Genomic DNA, 20,165 nt, shown 5'->3' with positions numbered 1-20,165 from the left:
TATATATATATATATAACAAGTATCTGAGTCTCGCTGATTAGAATCTTGGATGATCCATTTGACTTAAAATACTTTTCAATCTCTCTCACCCTTTTATGTTCTTAGCTTATGTCCTTTTGGTGAGTTTATTGGTTAATTCCAAAAGATGGTTTGACATGTTTAAATCCTTGCATCTTTTCTATATAAAAGCTCTTTGATTTCTTTCAAAAGTTTTGTCAACATGTTACAAGTCCAACTCAACTAAAATTATATATAGTCCTTGTATTATATGTTTTGAAGGTGACTATTTTTGTTAACGAAGACCATCAAACAGAAGAGACAAAGCTCAAGACTTTAGTGTTCTTGATATTTATAGTCGTTTTCTATATTCCCTATCAAACTGTTTTCCTTCATATTTTTTCTTCTTCTTCAGGCTGATAGTAAGTTTATTTTCTTCATTTCTTTGAAGTTTGAAAAACTAGAAGTGTACTTCACAATCATGGAAAGTCAAGATTTTACTGATCAAAATTCTGATATTCCCATTGAGGGAAATACAGACCCCAGCAACAAGGTAATCCTCTCTGAATCCTTACTTAGCTTTTCTCAAGTTAATAAGGACTAATGAGAAGGAAAGATGGAAAATGATTGAATTACACATTGAATTATTTTTGAACGTGAAGTGCTTCTAATGCCTATAAAACTTTGAGAATTGGATTTGCTTAGAGATGAAGTTACATGGATGTTACAGAAAGATGAACAGCCAGAGCAGAAAATTCAAAGAGATGGATATTTGGACAAGCAAAAGGACATTGATGATTGGCTTCCAATTACATCTTCAAGGAATGCAAAATGGTGGTACGCAGCTTTCCACAACGTCACCGCCATGGTTGGAGCCGGTGTCCTAAGTCTTCCTTTCGCAATGTCGCATCTAAGATGGTAAGCTACGACTAGAAATCAATTTTAGTATTTTCTACTCTCACTTTTCTTAAATTTTCACAATTCAAAAAGGTTTCCTATTTTCTCCTTTTAATTTTAGGGGTCCTGGAGTAGTCATATTGATACTATCATGGGTGATCACTCTCTTCACTTTATGGCAAATGGTTGAGATGCATGAAATGGTGCCGGGGAAACGGTTCGACAGGTACCATGAGCTGGGACAACACGCTTTCGGCGAAAAGCTTGGCCTGTGGATTGTGGTGCCTCAACAGCTAATTTGTGAAGTTGGTGTGGATATTGTCTATATGGTTACTGGTGGAAAATCTCTTCAGAAGGTTTACAACACAGCATGTGAAGGCTGTGACGGGATCAGCCTCACCTTGTTCATTCTAATCTTTGCTTCTCCTCATTTTGTACTCGCCCACCTCCCCAACTTTAACTCCATCTCCGGCGTCTCTTTAGCCGCCGCAGTGATGTCTCTGAGGTACTCCATAACATATCTATCAACTCTCCCATTCATGGCGTGTAATTCAGAGGAAAAGTATTTTAAGGACATGTTTCGCATAGCCTTTTAGAAGGCTGCGTGTAACTTAATGAACTAAAAGTTACTTTTAGAGCCTGTTTTGGACGAAAAATTCTAAAAGCTGTTAGAAACTAGAAATTTTTCCTTTTCTTTTCTTAGTAAAAGCACAAGCAAAAAATTAAACAGGAAACAAAAAAACAAGAGGTTTTTTTTTAAAGGAAAAGGAGAGAGAGATTGAATCCAATTAAATGCAATACTATTGGTGTGATTATGTTTGCAGTTATTCTACCATAGCATGGACGGCTTCCGTCCACAAAGGTGTTCTGAAAGACGTTTCTTATGGCAACAGAGCGTCGAGCGATGTAGGAGCAGTCTTTAACTTCTTCACTGCCTTGGGAGACGTAGCTTTTGCCTATGCAGGGCATAACGTGGTGTTGGAGATTCAGGCAACAATTCCGTCCACACCAGAGAAGCCATCCAAAGGTCCCATGTGGAGAGGAGTGCTAATCGCCTATTTAGTCGTGGCCTTGTGTTATTTCCCTGTCGCGCTCGCCGGCTATTACGTTTTTGGTGACAAAGTTGAAGACAACATCTTGATTTCCTTAGAGAAACCGAAATGGCTTATCATAGCAGCCAACATGTTTGTTGTCGTCCATGTCATTGGAAGCTATCAGGTAAGCCTTTCAGTTCTCTTTCTAATAGAAAATATGAAATGAGGCTCTTCAAATGTTGCCTTTCTGTGTGTTTGCAAGTTTTATTTGGTTTCCTCTGTTTCTTTTAGATATATGCAATGCCAGTGTTTGACATGATCGAAACGGTGTCGGTGAAGAAGCTGCGTTTCAAACCCACTTGGTACCTTCGTTTCATTACAAGGAATCTATACGTTGGTGTGTACAAGTACATATATATATATATATATATATATATATATATATATATAATTTACCAACTTTTCTTGAACTATTTTATGGAGTTGCAATTAAGTCAATTTTATAACTCGTGATCTCGTATTTCAGGCTTCACTTTTTTTATTGCAATTACCTTTCCTTTCTTCGGTGGTCTACTGGGATTCTTCGGAGGATTTGCTTTCTCCCCAACAACATACTTCGTAAGCCCAACCTATTCCTTCTTAAAGTGAGGCTTAACTGACATAAAAACTGTGGTTTCTGCTCATCAAATTATAACAGATTCAATCAGACTAAATAATTATAACAATAATAAGGCAATCTTTGTGGTAAGAATAGCTTTTTTACCCGACTAATAGGTATTGTTATTTTAACCGTTTGATTAATTTTTTAACAGCCAAGTGTCCATGTTAAAAATTTAAGACACATCGGCGAAAAACTACTTCCAGTTGCAGATTTGGCTATTAAAATGTCTAATGGTTTAAATAACAATATCTACCGATAGGGTAAAAAAACCTTCCCTACCATAATATTGCCCAATAATAAATTCTAGTGACGAAACTTGATTAAAAGCTAATCTGAAATCAGTATAGTTATTTTCATACCCGGAAATTCACAGGCATATTAATGAAGTCTATGTGTTGTTTGGTTGGGGGATTGGATTCGTACCCCGATTCGAATCATGGTTTGTGATTCGCTACAGTATTTTCTCTCACAAAAAATACACATAAATCGAAAATAGTTCTAATCTCATGATTTTAATGCATGAACCAAACGTCTCCTAAAAGATTGGATGCTAATTTCTTCCTTCTATTCATTTTTCAGCTCCCTTGCATTATGTGGCTTGCCATCTACAAACCAAAAACGTGTAGCTTGTCTTGGTGTGTCAACTGGGTAAGTTCCAGATTGAAGAAACTTTTTTTCCTAATGATAAAATTATTATACAAGTAGAAACAAAAAGTTTTTTATGTGAAACTTTTGGCATGCTCAATTTCAGATATGCATCATACTGGGGCTTCTGCTGATGATTCTATCACCTATTGGAGGGTTGAGATCGATCATACTACAGGCTAAGAACTACGAATTTTACTCTTAGGGAAATGGAATTCACATACAAGTCAAATTTGAACCATTTTCTATCTCCTCTTGACAAAAAGTCATGTACCAACAGAATAGGACTGCTCTCCTGTGGGGGTATCATGTTGAATGTTGTTTGCATATTGCATATATTTCCAAAGGGTGCATCAATATCATAAATTGTCTTTTCTATGTGAATCATACTAGTATGACTTTTTACACAAAATGTTGGAGCTAGATAAATTGCGCGTTTTAAATAATGGGGTGCAAATAGCATGAAAAGGGAACTTGGCTCTTGCTTTATCGTCACTCCAACCGAACAATTACATATAATGATGTATATACACACATAAGAATTGAGATGAAAAGGGAAAAAATGAAACGAATTGGTAAAGCAAAGCAGCTTTCTTTCAGAGAAAATTATCCGGTTTAATTATGCCAGAACAAAAAGCTACTTGCAAGTGCAAATTGATGCATAAAAATCGACTAATCTGAATTTCTAATCTAAACCCACCACCCATATTAGTCTAATCTCTAATTAGCAATGGGAATTAATTAATGTATAAAAATAACAACAATTAAATCAAAAAACAGAACTCAAAAGTGAAAAAAGGCAAAATATTTATATATGTCTTCTCCAACTAGCTAATTTTCTTCACCAATTTTCCAATTCTTTCTCTGTACAACTCAATCCAAAGATTGGTAATCCAAAGAATGCTTACAGAAATCGCCGTCAAAACGACAACAATCCAGGAAACCCAGACCCACCTGGGGATGACGGCGTCGGCGGCTCCGCTGAGGTAAAACGCCGCCATCCGGTAGACGAAATAGGGGCCAGCGAAGCCACGGACGAGTGAGTAAAGCGCGTAGAAGGGCGGGGAGAGGAAATCGTAGAGCCTGGCGGCGAAGACGACGTCGTTCCTGCGGGCGGCGGAGAGGGTCCAGGCGTTCTGGCAGAAGCTGGTGACTTCGGCGAGGATGAGGAGGGAGAGGACGGCGGAGGCGCCGTGGGAGACGACGTGGCGGCAGGTGAGGAAGACGAAGAGGGTGGCGAGGTGGTGGCCGATGAAGAGCACGTCTGAGGGGAAGAACACGAGGTAGTGGACGAGGTCGGTGAGGAAGTAGGCCACGCTGTAGTCAAGTACGAGGTTCTGGAAGGCCGTGTTTGGGGAGGCGAACCTGCGCCGGGCCGTCGGGTCGAGGATGATGGCCCGGGCGGCGAGGAACACGGCGGGAGTGCCGTGGGCCAGGGAGATCAAACAGCTCGAGGCTTCGGGTCGGGTCTTGGGGCTCCAGTTCCGGAAGACGACGAATCGGGCCAGGAGGTAGATGAATACGAACATGCAGAGGAAGAGGGGAAGATGATGATGATGATGATGATGTTCGGTTTCCATTGAATGAAACCCCCTTTGCGAGGAATTGGGGGTTTTCTTTTTTTTTTTTCCTTTTTTTTCTTTTTTTTTTTTTGCTCCGAAGGAGGTGAAGAATAGATCTGACAAATTGAGAGTTTCGAGATAGTGCTCTGATCAATATGAACCAGACGATGGTTCGAACTTTGATAGAACGAGACAGAGCTGGAGTGGAGTGGATTTTAATGGGCCTTTTATTTTTGGTTCAACTAACCTACCGTACTACACAATGGCCCACTATTCTTGGTTGTTTGAGAATTGAGATGTGTGTTTTCTATGTCCCACCCAAAGAATTTAATGGGCTCTTTCCTCACCTACACAACAACTACATTCAGCTACCATTTAAAACAAATGAAAACAAAAAAACAAAAAAAAAAAGAATTTACTATATGACTTTTACCCAATCTTCACCCATATAATTTCAAAAAATATTTGTTAATATTACTTGAGGGTAGCAATTCGTGTTAGATATTGTGTTCATGTCGTGTTTTAATCGTTTCTTTTTAAATTTGCAGTCAACCTGAACACGATCTGTGACACGAAATTTTTTAAAAATCGAAACATGAACACGACACGGTCACTTTACGGGTTGACACAACACGACACAAAAATGACCCGTGAACCCAAAATTGATACAAAAATTATATACTTTTAGTTTTTTACATATTAGAAATAACTTAAAATTCATAACACATTAAAATAGAATAACATGTATTGAAATTAAGTTCATAATAAAATCATAAATATGTAATGAAAAATATATGTATTTTTTAGTTTTTTACGAGTTTCGTATCGTGTTCGGGTTAGGCAAGTCCAACCTGAAATTGACCCGTGTTTTTCGTGTCAATTTCATGTCGACTCAATTCTGACCCAAACCTCTTTTTTCTCAACCACCTATGAAATTCGTGTCGTTTTCGAGTCGTGTTGTCATGTCGTAACCTATATTGCGGACCCTAATATTACCCTTTACAAATTGCAGCAGATGGACTACTTTGTTAACAAAATTAATTTATTAAAAAAATCATAGAATGCCACTAAAATCCAACAGTTTTATATTTATGCCATATAGTCTATCATTTTTTTTATTGAGTAGGATGTTTTTAATATTCCGTCAGGATATGCTCCGGTGAATTGAGTAGTATAGACGTTAATCATTAGGTGTTATAAATGCAAAAATGACGTTCTTTCAAGTGGTATTTTCGTATTTCTCTCGATAAAAGAAACTACAACAAACGGTCGGTCTAATACTATTTAGAAAAACATTTTGGCTGTGTTTGGAATTGATCTCGTTTTTATTTTTTACGTTTTTTGAGAAAAAAATGAAAACGTTTCCAAAACGACGTTTGATGCAATAAAGACAAAAAATGAAAATGAAAAATAGAATAACATGTATTGAAATTAAGTTCATAATAAAATCATAAATATGTAATGAAAAATATATGTATTTTTTAGTTTTTTACGAGTTGCGTATCGTGTTCGGGTTAGGCAAGTCCAACCCGAAATTGACCCGTGTTTTTCGTGTCAATTTCATGTCGACTCAATTCTGACCCAAACCTCTTTTTTCTCAACCACCTGTGAAATTCGTGTCGTTTTTTAGTCGTGTTGTCATGTCGTAACCTATATTGCGGACCCTAATATTACCCTTTACAAATTGCAGCAGATGGACTACTTTGTTAACAAAATTAATTTATTAAAAAAATCATAGAATGCCACTAAAATCCAACAGTTTTATATTTATGCCATATAGTCTATCATTTTTTTTATTGAGTAGGATGTTTTTAATATTCCGTCAGGATATGCTCCGGTGAATTGAGTAGTATAGACGTTAATCATTAGGTGTTATAAATGCAAAAATGACGTTCTTTCAAGTGGTATTTTCGTATTTCTCTCGATAAAAGAAACTACAACAAACGGTCGGTCTAATACTATTTAGAAAAACATTTTGGCTGTGCTTAAAATTGATCCCGTTTTTATTTTTTACGTTTTTTGAGAAAAAAATGAAAACGTTTTCAAAACGACGTTTGATGCAATAAAGACAAAAAATGAAAATGAAAATAATTTTTTAGTTTAATGTAAAATGAGAGAGAAATGAAAAATGATTTTTAGTCGTTTTTCATTTTTTATTTTAGTTTTCTTCTCTCTCGAGTAGAGAGAGAGAAAGGGAGACATTAATAGTTTTTTTACACTGAAAATAATCTCTTGATAAAACTACCAAACGCATTTTTAAAAATAATTTTTATCTCAGATTAAAAATATTTTCATTTTCATTTTCATACAAAAAAATAAAATTATTTTAAAACGAATTCCAAACTCACCTTTTGTAGCTTGAATCATGACCTACTGTCCACATAAAATGGGACCCACCGAGAAATTAGGTTCTTTGGAAAATGAAAAAGAAAAAAAAAAAAAAAAAAAAAAAAAAAAAAAAAAGAAAGATTTTTCCTCTCTTTGACATTCTCGGCTGGCTTTCCCTTCCTCCTGATATGGTTTTGCTCTACATATCTACTAGGAAAAAAATGAAAATCAATTGTTAAAAATAAAAAATAAAATAAATTGAGATAGTAGTTATTAGGGATGGCAACGGGCGGGGTGAGATATGATTTTCAGTCTACATTTGCGCCCTTTAAAGCGATCCTCATTATCGTTTCAATTTCCGCTTAAAAAGAGACAAGTTCAGAGTCGGTAATTCTCTGTTAGAGAAATTTTTTTCATACTTGTCCATTCTCCATCTAATGTAATTATACATTTTAAAGTTATAACTAGTGTAAATTTAAATTAAAAACAAATTAGATTATAAAGAACAAAGCATATACAAATCAAACTTAGTAATAATGTCGACAAAAACATTAATTTTGTTTGAAAATTTATTTATCTAAAATTTATAATATATGTATCGATGTAAAGACATGATAAGAAATACTTCTTTTATCATCGTCCTATCATAACTCGAGGATAAGATTTTGTCTCCATCTCTATCATGATCATGGCTGATTCCCATCTCGTGGGGATTATTGCCATCTATAGCAGTTATGCGAATTATTTTATTTTTGGAATCTAAAGAATCCAAATCTTGACTATTTCAAAAACGGTATCCGAAGTCTTACAAGAGGAGTGTTATTTTTTTTTTCTTCTGTATTTCAAGTTTTAGGAGGTTTATTTTATGAAAAACTCACCTGCGCACCTTGTCAACTCCGCCTGATTGGAACAGATCTCACCAGCAAGATATGAAATCTCCAACGTTAGTGTCGAACAGAAAGAGAGAGAAATATAAAGAAGCCATGTGGAATATGAGCAAGAACAGAGGTATAAAGATACGAGTGGGGCTGCCGCCCCAACTGGATTTTTGAAAAATACAATTTAAACCCTTGAAAATTCTTAATTCTTCTTTCGTTTTAGCCCCACCAAAATTTAAAGTTTTCACATTTGCTCCCACTAAACTTGACCTTTTTACAATTTATTTCTATATTTATTTTATAAACAACTTTACTCTTTTCATAAATGTTACTAATGAGCTGATGCTTTCTATGATATTTTTTTATGCCCTACATTTTGAGGTTAACAAATTATACGTTATATTTTGAATTGTATTACATTTACATTTACACTTTTATTTTTTAAATTATTGTTAGATCTATACTTTTTTTTTTATCAAAAGTTGATTTTGATTAGAAAGAAATACAAAAATATCTTTTCACATTTTATAATTTTTCTTTGTATTGTATTCTCTACATATAGGTATTTTTTAGTTAAAATTGATCAATACTTAGCAAAGGTACGAATTAAGCATAAATTCATTCCCTCCTAAAAAAAATTTAGGGCTTGTTCTTTTGAGTGAAAAACTCAAAAAAATGCAACTCGAGTTACAACTTTATTCGAGTTCATGTTCTTTTAAGTTTAAACTCGAGTTTAAACTTGAGTTCAAACTCGAGTTTAGGACTAAAACTCGAGTTCAAGTTTCCCCTTAACTCGAGTTCAGAAACTCGAACTCAAATTAATGAACATTATTTTTTCTATTCTTAAAAATGCTATAACTTTTTCGGTTTAATTCTGATTGAGATGATTTTTTTTTCTATGCGTTGACAACGAAAAGACGAATAAAACCCGACCCATATACCATATTAAAATTTTTCATCAGCATTGAGTTTTTATTAAAATATTATCTAAATACAAATTCAAGTTTTGACTCACTCAAACACAAACTCAAAAAGATTCTTATCTCAAATCATAACTTAATGTATGAGTGATCATGGTTAAGTTATCGTGCACAACATCTATTACCGTTCACTTCACCAATTTAAGTTTAGAATTCGAGTTTTGCTACAGTAAAAAGCTCTCACAAACAATCACATCTAACTTTTTTGCTACAGTAAAAAGCTCTCACATAAAATCACATCTCAACTCGAATTACAAACTCAAATCAGCGAAGTGAACGGACCCGTATACGCCACGCCCTTACTAGAACTTAAGCCTGGCTCCGTCACTGGATATGAGACGTGTGGCATATAATGAAAGAAGGCACGTGGATCGTAGGAAAAGACGATTTGGGCTATATAGCAATCCTCTAATATTTGTTGCCAATAGTCTTTTTTTTATTAAAAAAAAAAAATGGAAAATGGAAAAATTGCCCAAGACAGTGTAGCATCTTTCGTTTCATTGCATCAGTGTAAATGGAAAAATTGTTCAAGTTTAATATCTAACTAATCTAATGGATGAAAATCTCACACTCATTTTTATGATTTCATGGATACTATGATTTATAATTTGATAGGTCCTCGAGTAATCTGAAACCGCAGTTTTAAACCATCCTAAACCCGAACAGTTTGGGTTCAAAGTTGGTTTGGAATTTTTCGAACCGTAAAAAAACAGTAATTTTGATTCAAAATGCTTCAACCACACAGCTTTCATCTCTACGTTTAGTTAAGTCAAATTATATATCGTGTGGATAAATATATACATATATATATTATATATCGTATGCATAATTTATTATATATATACATATAGATATGTATGATAGGAATGATTTGTTAATTTAAATTTAAATAGTTTGTATTTAGTTTATCCTTAGGATTTAGAGATAGATTAGTATTATTTTTTAGTTTAAATTTTAAATTATTAGTTATTAAGAGATAAGTCCTTAGTTTAAATTATTTGAATAAGATTACTGTTCTCATTGATAAAAAAAAATAAAAAATAAAAAAAAAAAAAAAAACTTGTACCATCGTGCTTCAAAGTTTAAATCTATTATGGTATCATAATTTTATACACAGTCTCTAATCCTCTTAAAATTATCTTAGACAATGTGCCTTCATTTACCCTTCCATATCTCAGGCAATGCGCCTCCAATCCTCAGGTTATGCGCTTCCAATCCCTAGGTAATGCGCCTCTAATCCCTAAACAATGCGCCTCTAATCTCTAGGCAATGTGCCTCCAAACTTAAGCATTGTGCCTCCATTCTCCAGGCAATGCTCCTCCAACAGTCCTCATGTGCTCTCGTCCTTCTCTGCACTCATCATGTGCCTTCTCCGTGCCTCTGCGCCCTCTTCTCCCTCCTGACAATCGTCGTCTCTACGCCTAAGAGCGTCCCATCTTCTCCTTCCTGATAATTGTCGTCTCAGCGCCCATGCGCCCTCCCCTCTCCTCTCCTCGATGTTTGTCGTCGATGCAGCCACACCTAAACCCTGTCACTCATGTCAATTTCTTCTATCACGGTTCAAGATTGGATTCTCCTATCGGAACTCTATCTTGCGGGGGCATGATAAGAATGGTTTGTTAATTTAAATTTAAATAGTTCGTATTTAGTTTATCCTTAGAATTTAGAGATAGATTAGTGATTATCCTTTAGTTTGGATTTTGAATTATTAGTTATTAGGAGATAAGTCCTTAGTTTAAATTATTTGAATAAGATTAGGATTCTCTTTAGTCATGTATAAATATTCTAAATCTATTTATATATATATATATATATATATCTGATATTAATAAGGTCATATATATATATATATAGACTCGTTTTTGAATTGCTTTCATGAAGACCTGAAAAAAACTTGAAACACTTCAATAAAGTAGTCCTCAGAGAGAGAGAGATACATGAGCTACAGTATATAATATTGATATGGTATATTTCCAATAGGATATTTTGACATATAAACAAGACTCATGTTGTCAACAGGTTGTTACAACTTGCATAGAGTAACCAATGCGCGTTACCGTTAAGATGCAGTACTTGTTTTACACTGCAGCCATATTGATTGAAAACTTCCAACTTTCGCAGGCCAAGTTTATTGATATTCGTTTGCACAAACTTGGTAATTTCAAGCCTGATGTATTCTGCTTGATCTGGTTGTACGCATTCACGATCCAGCTAGATACTTCAAATGCATTACTTATTATATATAGATATAAATATATAAATATATATATATATACACTTACAAGACTCTTGATGAAGTAGTACTGCTCCTCCATATCCTCATATTCCAGTCTTTCTCTTAGAGAAAACCTTGTAAAAACATGAAATAATGAATTAGCAACAGTCTACTAACATGAACAACAACAACAATATAACATAAGAGACGGCTGATATTCACTATAAAAAAAATAACTTTTAGTCACCGTATCTCCTCGTAACATCCTTAGTCACAACATTTTTGTGTCATCTTTTATTCACAAGGTTGCATTTAGTCATAAGTTTATGTTGTGATCACAAAAACTTTTTGTTACGAGCTTTTTAAGAATACAAGAGACGGCTAATGTTTTATTATTAAGATCTAATAGAATCAAAGTAGGCATAAGAATAAGAGGTAGTGTAATTTTAAAATCTTTCGACACAAATTAAATGATACAAAAATCCGAAGAATCTACGAAGAGAGTATTTTATTAACTCCATTCCTAAAATTAAAATAAATTCAGGATAAAGTTAATTTCGATTTTAATCAATATACTATCAAGCGGATAATGCGTTTGGTAGTTTAGGTTCACAATATATATATATATATATATTATAACTTGGTTTTATAGTGTGGTCCAACGATTTATTCAAATAATAATAATATATTAGTACTACAAATGAATCTTCCACGTGTACGTATAGTAAAGTATTATGCATACTTTTCAGTGATATGAAATGTCCCTGTCCTACGTGATCTTTTCCCTGCAATGATTAAGATGTATATGATCACAAAATATAAGCAAAAATCTACTGTTCCAGGTTCCCTACAACGCTATTATATTCTACTTTTTCCTATGTATATTGCATTTCTTTGTTAATGTCAATACCTGATGCTACAGTTGAACTGATCAAGAAGCTAGATTATGATCCAAGGTAAAGCAAAAAGATAACGGTAATGAGAATTTTGAATTAAGAACCATAAATATACTGTTGGAAAAATGATCAGAAATTCCACTATGCTATGCATATCAGCAAATCAAATCTCAAAGACGAAGTGCGTGTGTCAGCTTAAAAAAATAAGGAAATTATGTGTATAAATCCAATCGAGATAAGATAGAATCTGAGAAAATTTGATTCACTTGATAAATAGTATTAAGTTATAGCTAGCAGCTAATTTTTGGCATGATAGGAAACAAATCTTACTAAAAAGTGTCAAATTTTTATTCAAACAAAAGTGTCAACTTTTGTTCAATCCTAATGTCATGATAGATTCTTCTAAGTTCATCCATACATAAATCAAAATTCAATCGAGTTTTATGCAATTGATACTTCTATTTAGAAAAATTAGGATAGTAGAGATTTAGTTATGAGTAATAAAAACAAAGATCCACTACAACAATAAATCTAATAGACAACAGTAGCTAAGAGCAAAAAGACTACAGAGTATAATAAAAACTGTTGTTAATCACTTCAAGTAAAGTAATTTTTTTAGACCACGGTTAAGAAAATTTTATTAAGTGTTGTCTTTGTGTGGTGTGGTCTTTCTATTTTATTTTATTTTTCTTTTTTTTTTTGTATTTTATTGTCGTTTCTTTTATTTGTTTTTTATTGTTGTCATTATATTTTACTTTTAAACAAGGGTTGAATAGATAACAGGTGAAAAGGTAGTTAGATCTATGCAAGATAGTAGTGATGATATCATTTTACATATACAATAATAAGTTGAATCAAACAGAAAAAATTAAAGTACTTGTTGGAGAGTTCACATATATAGGTTTGTTTCACCTCATCGAACCTAGCCACCATCACACGTGTATTTTTGTCAATTAGGGTATGAGGAGTTTGTAGTGTCGACACTGCATTTTATGAATTGAACTCTATTTGACTTGGCCTTTCTGAAATTATGAGGTAATTTAGACATTATTTTAACACACTTTTTCAGTAATTATTTACACACATTTAATAGAGATGTCAAACTCTCGACAACCTGCTAAATCGAATTTAATTTTATTCCTCATACACACGAATAGTTATATTTTTAGCTAGCTCAACATAACTACCAAAGCACTTTCTTTCTCTTTTTTTTTTGGGGGCTTATCCCATAACTATCCAAGGTTAAAAGATGTAAACAACTATAATGCACTATGAATATAAACTACATGAATCTTTTAATTAAATAAGACCAACAGAGTTTTACTTTAGATTAGGGTTGAACATTACTACTCAAGCTTAAAGAATTCCAATATATAGAAAGAAACTTAGTATTTATGTTCTACTCCAAAGTGAATTATATATTTTGAATTTTTAATTAGTCCAACAAAATATAAAACTCCCTACTTAAATGTGAGACATAACAAGCCTAAAATGGTGACAAGAAGTGGAAAGAACTTGCTACATTTTCTCCATGTGCAAAAGCATGCCCGTACTGTCTTTCCTATGGAGCGGGAATCTAAAATGGAGAACTGTCTAGTTGAAAAAAAGGTAAAATAAGGCCTCGTTCATTTAACCGATTCAAATTTAGAATTCGACTTTTACTACAGTACAGAAATAATCACATCTAACTTTTTTACTACAATAAAAAACTATCATATAAAGTCTCAACGAACTAAACGGACCTTAAAACTAGAACTAAAACTCATAAAATAAAAAGCTAGCTAGTCGAAAAGAACCAAAAAAAAATCCCATCCTAAAACTTTTGTTTCCTAGTCACATGCTAGCAGTTCTTTAATTGCCATTTGGTATTGAAGGCTCCTGCTAAACGACAACACACTATTTAATTGGTAGTTTCATTAATTGCTAGCTTGCCACCAACTGGCTTACTGTTCCATGCATGTGTGATTGCAACATCACTCCTGCAGTCATGTTGATCAACTTCATAAACTAGTTTACTTCCAATTAGTGTAATTCTCATTCTATAAGAATATTAGATTCTGACACAGACTACTGATAGTATTTATTTTCTTATTTCTTTAATTTACTCAAGTTTTGATTTAACTTTTTAGGCTCGTTTTTTTACTTGCTTATCTTATTAATGACGTGTGTTTTATCATGTCTATAGAGAAAGAAACTAAAAACCCCTTCGACTATAAATGCCATTGGTTTTGGGATGAACCAGTTTGTACGGCAAGCCATATGGTCTAAAGAAGGCGCCAGATGGACATCCAAAATTATTTTGGATAGACTGACAAAATGAGCCACCCACATTATCTTTTTGTTACATCCTTATAAGTACGTACCTGCCAAAGAAAAACAGTACTCCACTAGTATTAATCCATGGCTGAATTATGCAGAAAAAGTACTACAGTAATTGTACCAAAACATGATAATACATTACATGTAACATTACAAACTATATATACTTGCAATAGTTGTAGAATATGTGCATTATAAATTTTTAGTTTATAACTTCTTCTTTGTGCTTTCGCTTCTACCAATAAAACCGCGAGGACGTGACAGCTAAAAGCAATTACTTTCACTCTTATCCGACACAGGTTGAATTAGCAAGCACGGTTCCTAGCTTATATATATCTATTATCCGCAAACGAGATCACTGCTTACTCACATTCCCATTATCTATATATATATATATATATATTCATACGCATATGATTATTATAACGCATTATGTGATTCAAATCTATCTAAAGGATTCCCGAGTAAAAGTACCGATTAGATTTGATTGGATGGCAACAAAACCCGAATTTGTGCGAAGTGTCATGGATGGTTTATCAACCAATTACCTAAGCTTAATCAACTTATATGTCTATATATAATAAGTGATACCTTATAGATATATTCACATATATATATACGGTATACCTGAAGTCTTTCATTGTTGCTAAACTTGCACTTAAATCATTGGTAAATATCAACGGCCCAAAGTGAGGGCAGCTTCAACGTCTAGCCTCCATGCAAATCCTCCACCGTCCATTCTCCACAGATCACACGGCACAATCCGCGAGTACCTCTCCATCCCCATCCCATACTGAAGCTTTACGTGCCCAGTGAAAGCAGAATAAAGCGACGGGAAACTCTCTTTAATTTCCAACCCTACCACTACCTCCGGCTCCGGTGACGGACCGTCATTTCTCCTCGCCGTCACCATCCCCTTGAAAGCCCCATTCACCCACATCACGCTGTTCGAGCCGTCCGATACAAACCCCGGACACGTGTCCCTCTCCAGATTCATCACCCTCTCCACGTCCGTACACCCCAACCCAGCTTGCAGTTGTCCGTTGTCAATGCATGTGCCTGTGACGCACTCCACCGTCACCCAAGACTGCACCACGAAAACCCGATCTGACATTCTAGTACCTTCACTCTCTCGTTTATCGCTGATCCAACACGTGGGTAGGCCCCGATTCTCCTGCAAATAACAACTTTCTTTCACAACACTACTACTACCACCATTACTAAGATCTATCTCGATCGGACGGTTCAGATCGCTTCTCTCAGGCAAGAGTTGTAGCGTCGTCGAAGAATGATCATGATGATCAAAACTCTCGTTCCTAGGTTTTACTGATGTGGGTTTCCTTCTCGTGTATTTACGAACCCTAACGTAGTTTCTCTTCCTTCTTCCTTTGGGAAGAATAGTAAGGTTGTTACTCTTGTTGTTGTTGTCCGAGGACAATCCACCGGAGACATCGGGACACGTGGCGGGTTTCGGAGCTATCGGCCGGAATCTGAGCATCATCCGATTAAAAACCGATTTATCCTGCGCATGGCCACCGGCGCACGGTCTTATCATGCGCCAGTACTCTTGATCCGATGATCCGACACCGCTCATTTCCTGATGATCTCCAACAAAAACCGGAACCAGCTAAAGCTAAACGGCCATCAAAACCATCTTTCTCTTTCTCTCTCTTGTCTGAATGAAGCTGAGAAGTCTCTTTCTTTTGTTAAGCGATAATCATAGCGACGAGGGCTTTGAGAGGAACACGTGGCTAGGGACAACCCATAAAACAGTGATTGGACCACGATTGGTTTACCTTTTTTTTTTTTTGAGAGAGCGGGGATGGAATCCGGCGTAATTGAGCGCAGAGGTTGGTCCCACATGCTGGCCAATGGGAGACGAGAAGGTGTCCAGCACTGCCGAAAGGAGAGGGACACGTGGGATGCCCTCGGACGTAGCGTAGTGGAAAGGGCCCTTTCGAGAGGTTCGAGAGAAAACACACGTGGTTTTATGCTATTAGAAGTGAACAACTCACTAGAAACATAACAGTGTCTGCCATAGCGCGTGAGAAGCACTATCGTATAAGAACACGACACATATGTAAGAATCTGAAGCAAAGAGTACACGCGTTAGGGAGTGAGGGTAAAATAAGGTTTGTTCTTGAAATTCCTTTATCCGATTGGTGGATGTTAATTGAGGACGCGTGGTTGGTCTATCACTGGGTGGATCTGGAGCTAGATTTTTTACGTCATCAGGGAAAGGGACGGTTTTATTTCTCCTTATTTTCTAATTTCTAGTTTTCCCAAATAGGTGGTCTCCCGCTGCCACGTCACATGATGTTATCCATTTTTTTCTTTGCCAAAAATGACTGCCTACCTACCAAGACCAAGAGTTTTGGCTTTTTCTTGTTCCTGCCGGTTACAGCTACAACTCTTGGAGTAAATACATTGGCTGAGTCATTCTTAACCATTAAGCGCTATCATTACAAAAGCTAAACAAAATTTTTTTGAAGATAATTTATTGCATGTAATGAAGGATACAAATAGATTCATTCTGGAAAAGACAGACAAGATAAACTGTAGATATTATAATATAAAGTGCCAGGAGACTAATTAATATTTATTTAATTAAATTAGATATTATATTAATTAAAAGAGTATTAATTAAGAATAAGGGGGTAAAAAGTTACATCAATACACTTTTAAGGATAGTTCTTTAATTTTCTCAATAAAATTAATCCTGGATTAAATTGGACCAAGTTGATTGGTTACTCGAGCTCAAGGTCAAGAAAGATGAACTCTGATTGAAATAGACGTTTCTTTGACTTTTGTTTCAGTATAACTCAACGTTATCTTCATACATGGTCAAAACTAATCTATCACTGCTTAAAAGCTAAAGGGTAATTTTATATCCATACACTATAAGGGTGACTGACCAATGGTATATATTTTAGCAACAAAAAAAAAAAAAAAAAAACAATGGTATATTATATACCAATTGATCAGCTGCATAAAAGGGCAAATTAAGCGTCTTCTTTTTCCTTTTATTTATCACTGCTTGTTATCTAGAAAGGCCGTAAATTATAAACAGAGGACATAAGGGGGGAAAATGCATTATTCTATGAACCGTTCCCCGTCTAAAGTTGCATATGCAATTGTACTAAAAGTTGAATGTTACGGACTTATTTTCCATTTTCCTGATTTTGATTTTTTTTTTTTTTGGTTTTAGTTGTTTTCATCTTCAATCAATCCTCAATTTTCTCATGTGCCTAAATGAAAATTGCACCTTTCACATGAACATTACTCCTCATTTTCTTATCAAATTTCGGCCTTTAAAGTGTGTATATCATGATGCTTCCTCCAAATGCACGCCTAATCATCTATCTTTTATTTTATTTTATTTTGTTTTGTTTAGTTTTTTCTCTATACCTAACCATGCATCTAGAATATTAATTATATATATATTAGGTGCGCGAATGCACGCCTAATCATCTATCTTTTATTTTATTTTATTTTGTTTTGTTTTGTTTAGTTTTTTCTCTATACCTAACCATGCATCTAGAATATTAATTATATATATATTAGGTGCGCCGCATTCAACTTTAGTGTTGATTAATTATTGACCAACATGGACTATATATTAGATTCCTGCTCAATATGCACATACACACATGGCAACATTAGAGCTAGAAGAACCTTAGAAGTTTTATTAATAATATTATTTTAGTTACAATAGAGGTATTTACTCTTTTACTCATGATCTTGAACTGGTTTAATCTTACCTCTCTCTTTCATTCTTTCCTAAAAACACACAATTATTTTATCACTTTTGGAAAAGTCTGGCCTTTGTCAAAAATAGAAAAGCACATTTTATAAGTCACAGCCCTACCATCTATACAAAAGTCATTTCTATGTGCCGGGAATTAGTAGTCATATCCTAGTTATTATAAATACCTCTTTGCCTTTAAAACACTCAGTATTGGGTCAGAATTCAGAAAACAAGAGTAATATCACACATATAATACTGACATATATACCTGATAATATCGTCGACCGCCATTATCAAAGTCCCAAACTGAGAGCAGCATTAACGTCCAGCCTCCATGCAAACCCACCACAATCCAATCTCCAAACATCACAAGGCATTATCTTCCAACATTTTTCCTTCATATTCCTCATATACTGTACCCTCGCACGACACGTGAACCCCGCTCCTTGCACACACCTTGTATAATAATAATAATTATTATTATCACTCGCCTTCGAAACCAGCCAAACCACCACCTCCGGCCACCGTCCGCCGCCGTTGACCTCTCGGTTGCTCTCCGCCACCATCCTTCTGTACGCCTCGTTCACCCACTCTACTCTGCTCAGAAAACCGTCTGATACGAACCCTGGACACGTGTCCCTCTCTAAGTTCTTGATTCTCTCCACGTCCGTACACCCTAGCCCTCGTACGTCCATGCACATGTCTGTCGCGAACTCCACCGTCACCCACGACTCCACCAACACTTTCTCAGATCTAGATGGGCCCACCACAGTCCGATCCGGTGCCTCTCCGGCTCCGTCGCTGCCGTTCGTTCTCGCCGGTGGGTCCCGACTTTCCAAAACCGAGATTTCCGATACTTTACGGTCGATAACGGACCAGGATCCTCCTCCCGGTGAACCGTAGCCGTCCGATTTCTCTGGCATCAGTTGAAGCGTCGCCGTTGCTTTACTGGTCGAGCCTAAACCCGAGTTTCTGTTCTTCTCGGAAGATCTGTTTCTTCTCCTAGGGCTATTATCGTCCTTTCGAACCCTAACGTACTTTCTCTTCACTCTTTTCCCCGGAGGCAAAACCCTGTGCTTCTCCGGCGAAATTCCTCCCGGAAAAGCTCCTCCAGTCGCCGGTTTCGGCGCGATCGGACGGAATCTGAGCGTCATAACCCGATTCATTATCATCTTCTGCGAGCTCTGATGACAGCTCGCCATGTGCCACCCATCTCCACCGTCCATCAAATCACCTCCTTTCGTCTTACTTTCCCGTCGGCAGTCTCCTCCTCCTCCCCCTCCCTTCTCTCTCTCTCTCTCTCTCTCTCTCTCTCTCTCTTTCTCTCTCTCTCTATCTCTTCCCTACCCGGAGAGCGATAATCATAGCGGGAGCGCGGTGGCTTGGTGTGAGGTCACCACGTGTCTAGGGCAACACTGAGACAGTGTTCTATCCTGATTGGTTAAATTTCATATTTAATTGGGTCCCACCCAAAAGCTTTTTGCGTATCTAGATTATGAATCGAGTCTGTTAACTGGGCCCACACCCAACCAATCAGTTACGCCATGGTGTCCACCACTCCTGGAAAAGAGGGACACGTGGGCTTGTAGCAGGACGAAGCATAATTTCCCTCCAACCGAAGTGGAAGAAAAGGCCGTTCGAGAATATGCACACGTGTTGCGATACTATTTGCCCGTAACATGTATATTGGGTTGGAAAGGGATTGGACGATGTTGCAAAGGTTGCGGCGCGTGTTCTTCACGCTGAGATATTTGTTAAACGTTGCGACTTGATTGGTGAAGTGAAGCGTATTCGCGAGAGTGAGAGTGGGGAAGTGAATTAGTTTTTTTTCCTCTTTTTTTTTTTTTTTTTTGCTGGTATGGATGGGCAAATCGACGCGTGGATCTGTGACTAGGGGGATATCGACAGACAAACCGAAATTTGCTTTATTACTTTTTCGTTCGACGTTTTATGACTTCGGCCACTTAAATTGCAACGTACGTCTTAAACATATGAATTTCTTAA

The 20,165-nt window shown here is 35.9% G+C and overlaps 3 protein-coding genes across 10 annotated transcripts; 1 reads left to right on the top strand and 2 right to left on the bottom strand.

Annotated features, from left to right (window-relative positions):
* The first annotated feature begins 479 nt into the window (after positions 1-479).
* Positions 480-3,864, top strand: LOC112094516 (lysine histidine transporter 1-like). Its single transcript, XM_024175539.1, has 8 exons — positions 480-551; positions 729-916; positions 1,017-1,400; positions 1,720-2,113; positions 2,221-2,326; positions 2,456-2,547; positions 3,170-3,238; positions 3,342-3,864. Exons 1-8 carry the CDS (start codon positions 480-482, stop codon positions 3,438-3,440), a joined length of 1,404 nt encoding a protein of 467 aa, XP_024031307.1. The 3' UTR covers positions 3,441-3,864.
* Positions 3,865-3,949: 85 nt separating this feature from the next.
* On the bottom strand, positions 3,950-5,010 carry LOC21400638 (TLC domain-containing protein At5g14285). Its single transcript, XM_010113321.2, has one exon. The coding sequence runs from the start codon at positions 4,813-4,815 to the stop codon at positions 4,063-4,065; it is 753 nt and encodes a 250-aa protein (XP_010111623.1). The 5' UTR covers positions 4,816-5,010; the 3' UTR covers positions 3,950-4,062.
* A 5,048-nt stretch (positions 5,011-10,058) lies between these two features.
* On the bottom strand, positions 10,059-20,165 carry LOC21400636. Of its 8 annotated transcripts, none has more exons than XR_002903576.1 (3): positions 18,430-20,165; positions 11,041-11,332; positions 10,059-10,511 (listed from the first exon to the last, which is right to left on the bottom strand). XR_002903576.1 is itself a non-coding variant. In XM_010113317.2 (2 exons), exon 1 carries the CDS (start codon positions 19,385-19,387, stop codon positions 18,455-18,457), a length of 933 nt encoding a protein of 310 aa, XP_010111619.1. In that variant the 5' UTR covers positions 19,388-20,165; the 3' UTR covers positions 10,858-11,332; positions 18,430-18,454. The 8 variants fall into 8 exon arrangements, 4 of the variants coding, with proteins under 4 accessions (XP_010111619.1, XP_010111621.1, XP_024031323.1 ...); XR_002903577.1 differs by having other exon boundaries at positions 10,059-10,504; XR_002903575.1 differs by having other exon boundaries at positions 11,266-11,332.

Source organism: Morus notabilis, unplaced genomic scaffold, assembly GCF_000414095.1.
Source record: "Morus notabilis unplaced genomic scaffold, ASM41409v2 Scaffold168, whole genome shotgun sequence".
Lineage (NCBI taxonomy): Eukaryota > Viridiplantae > Streptophyta > Magnoliopsida > Rosales > Moraceae > Morus > Morus notabilis.
This window is presented reverse-complemented; position numbering and strand designations above follow the sequence as displayed.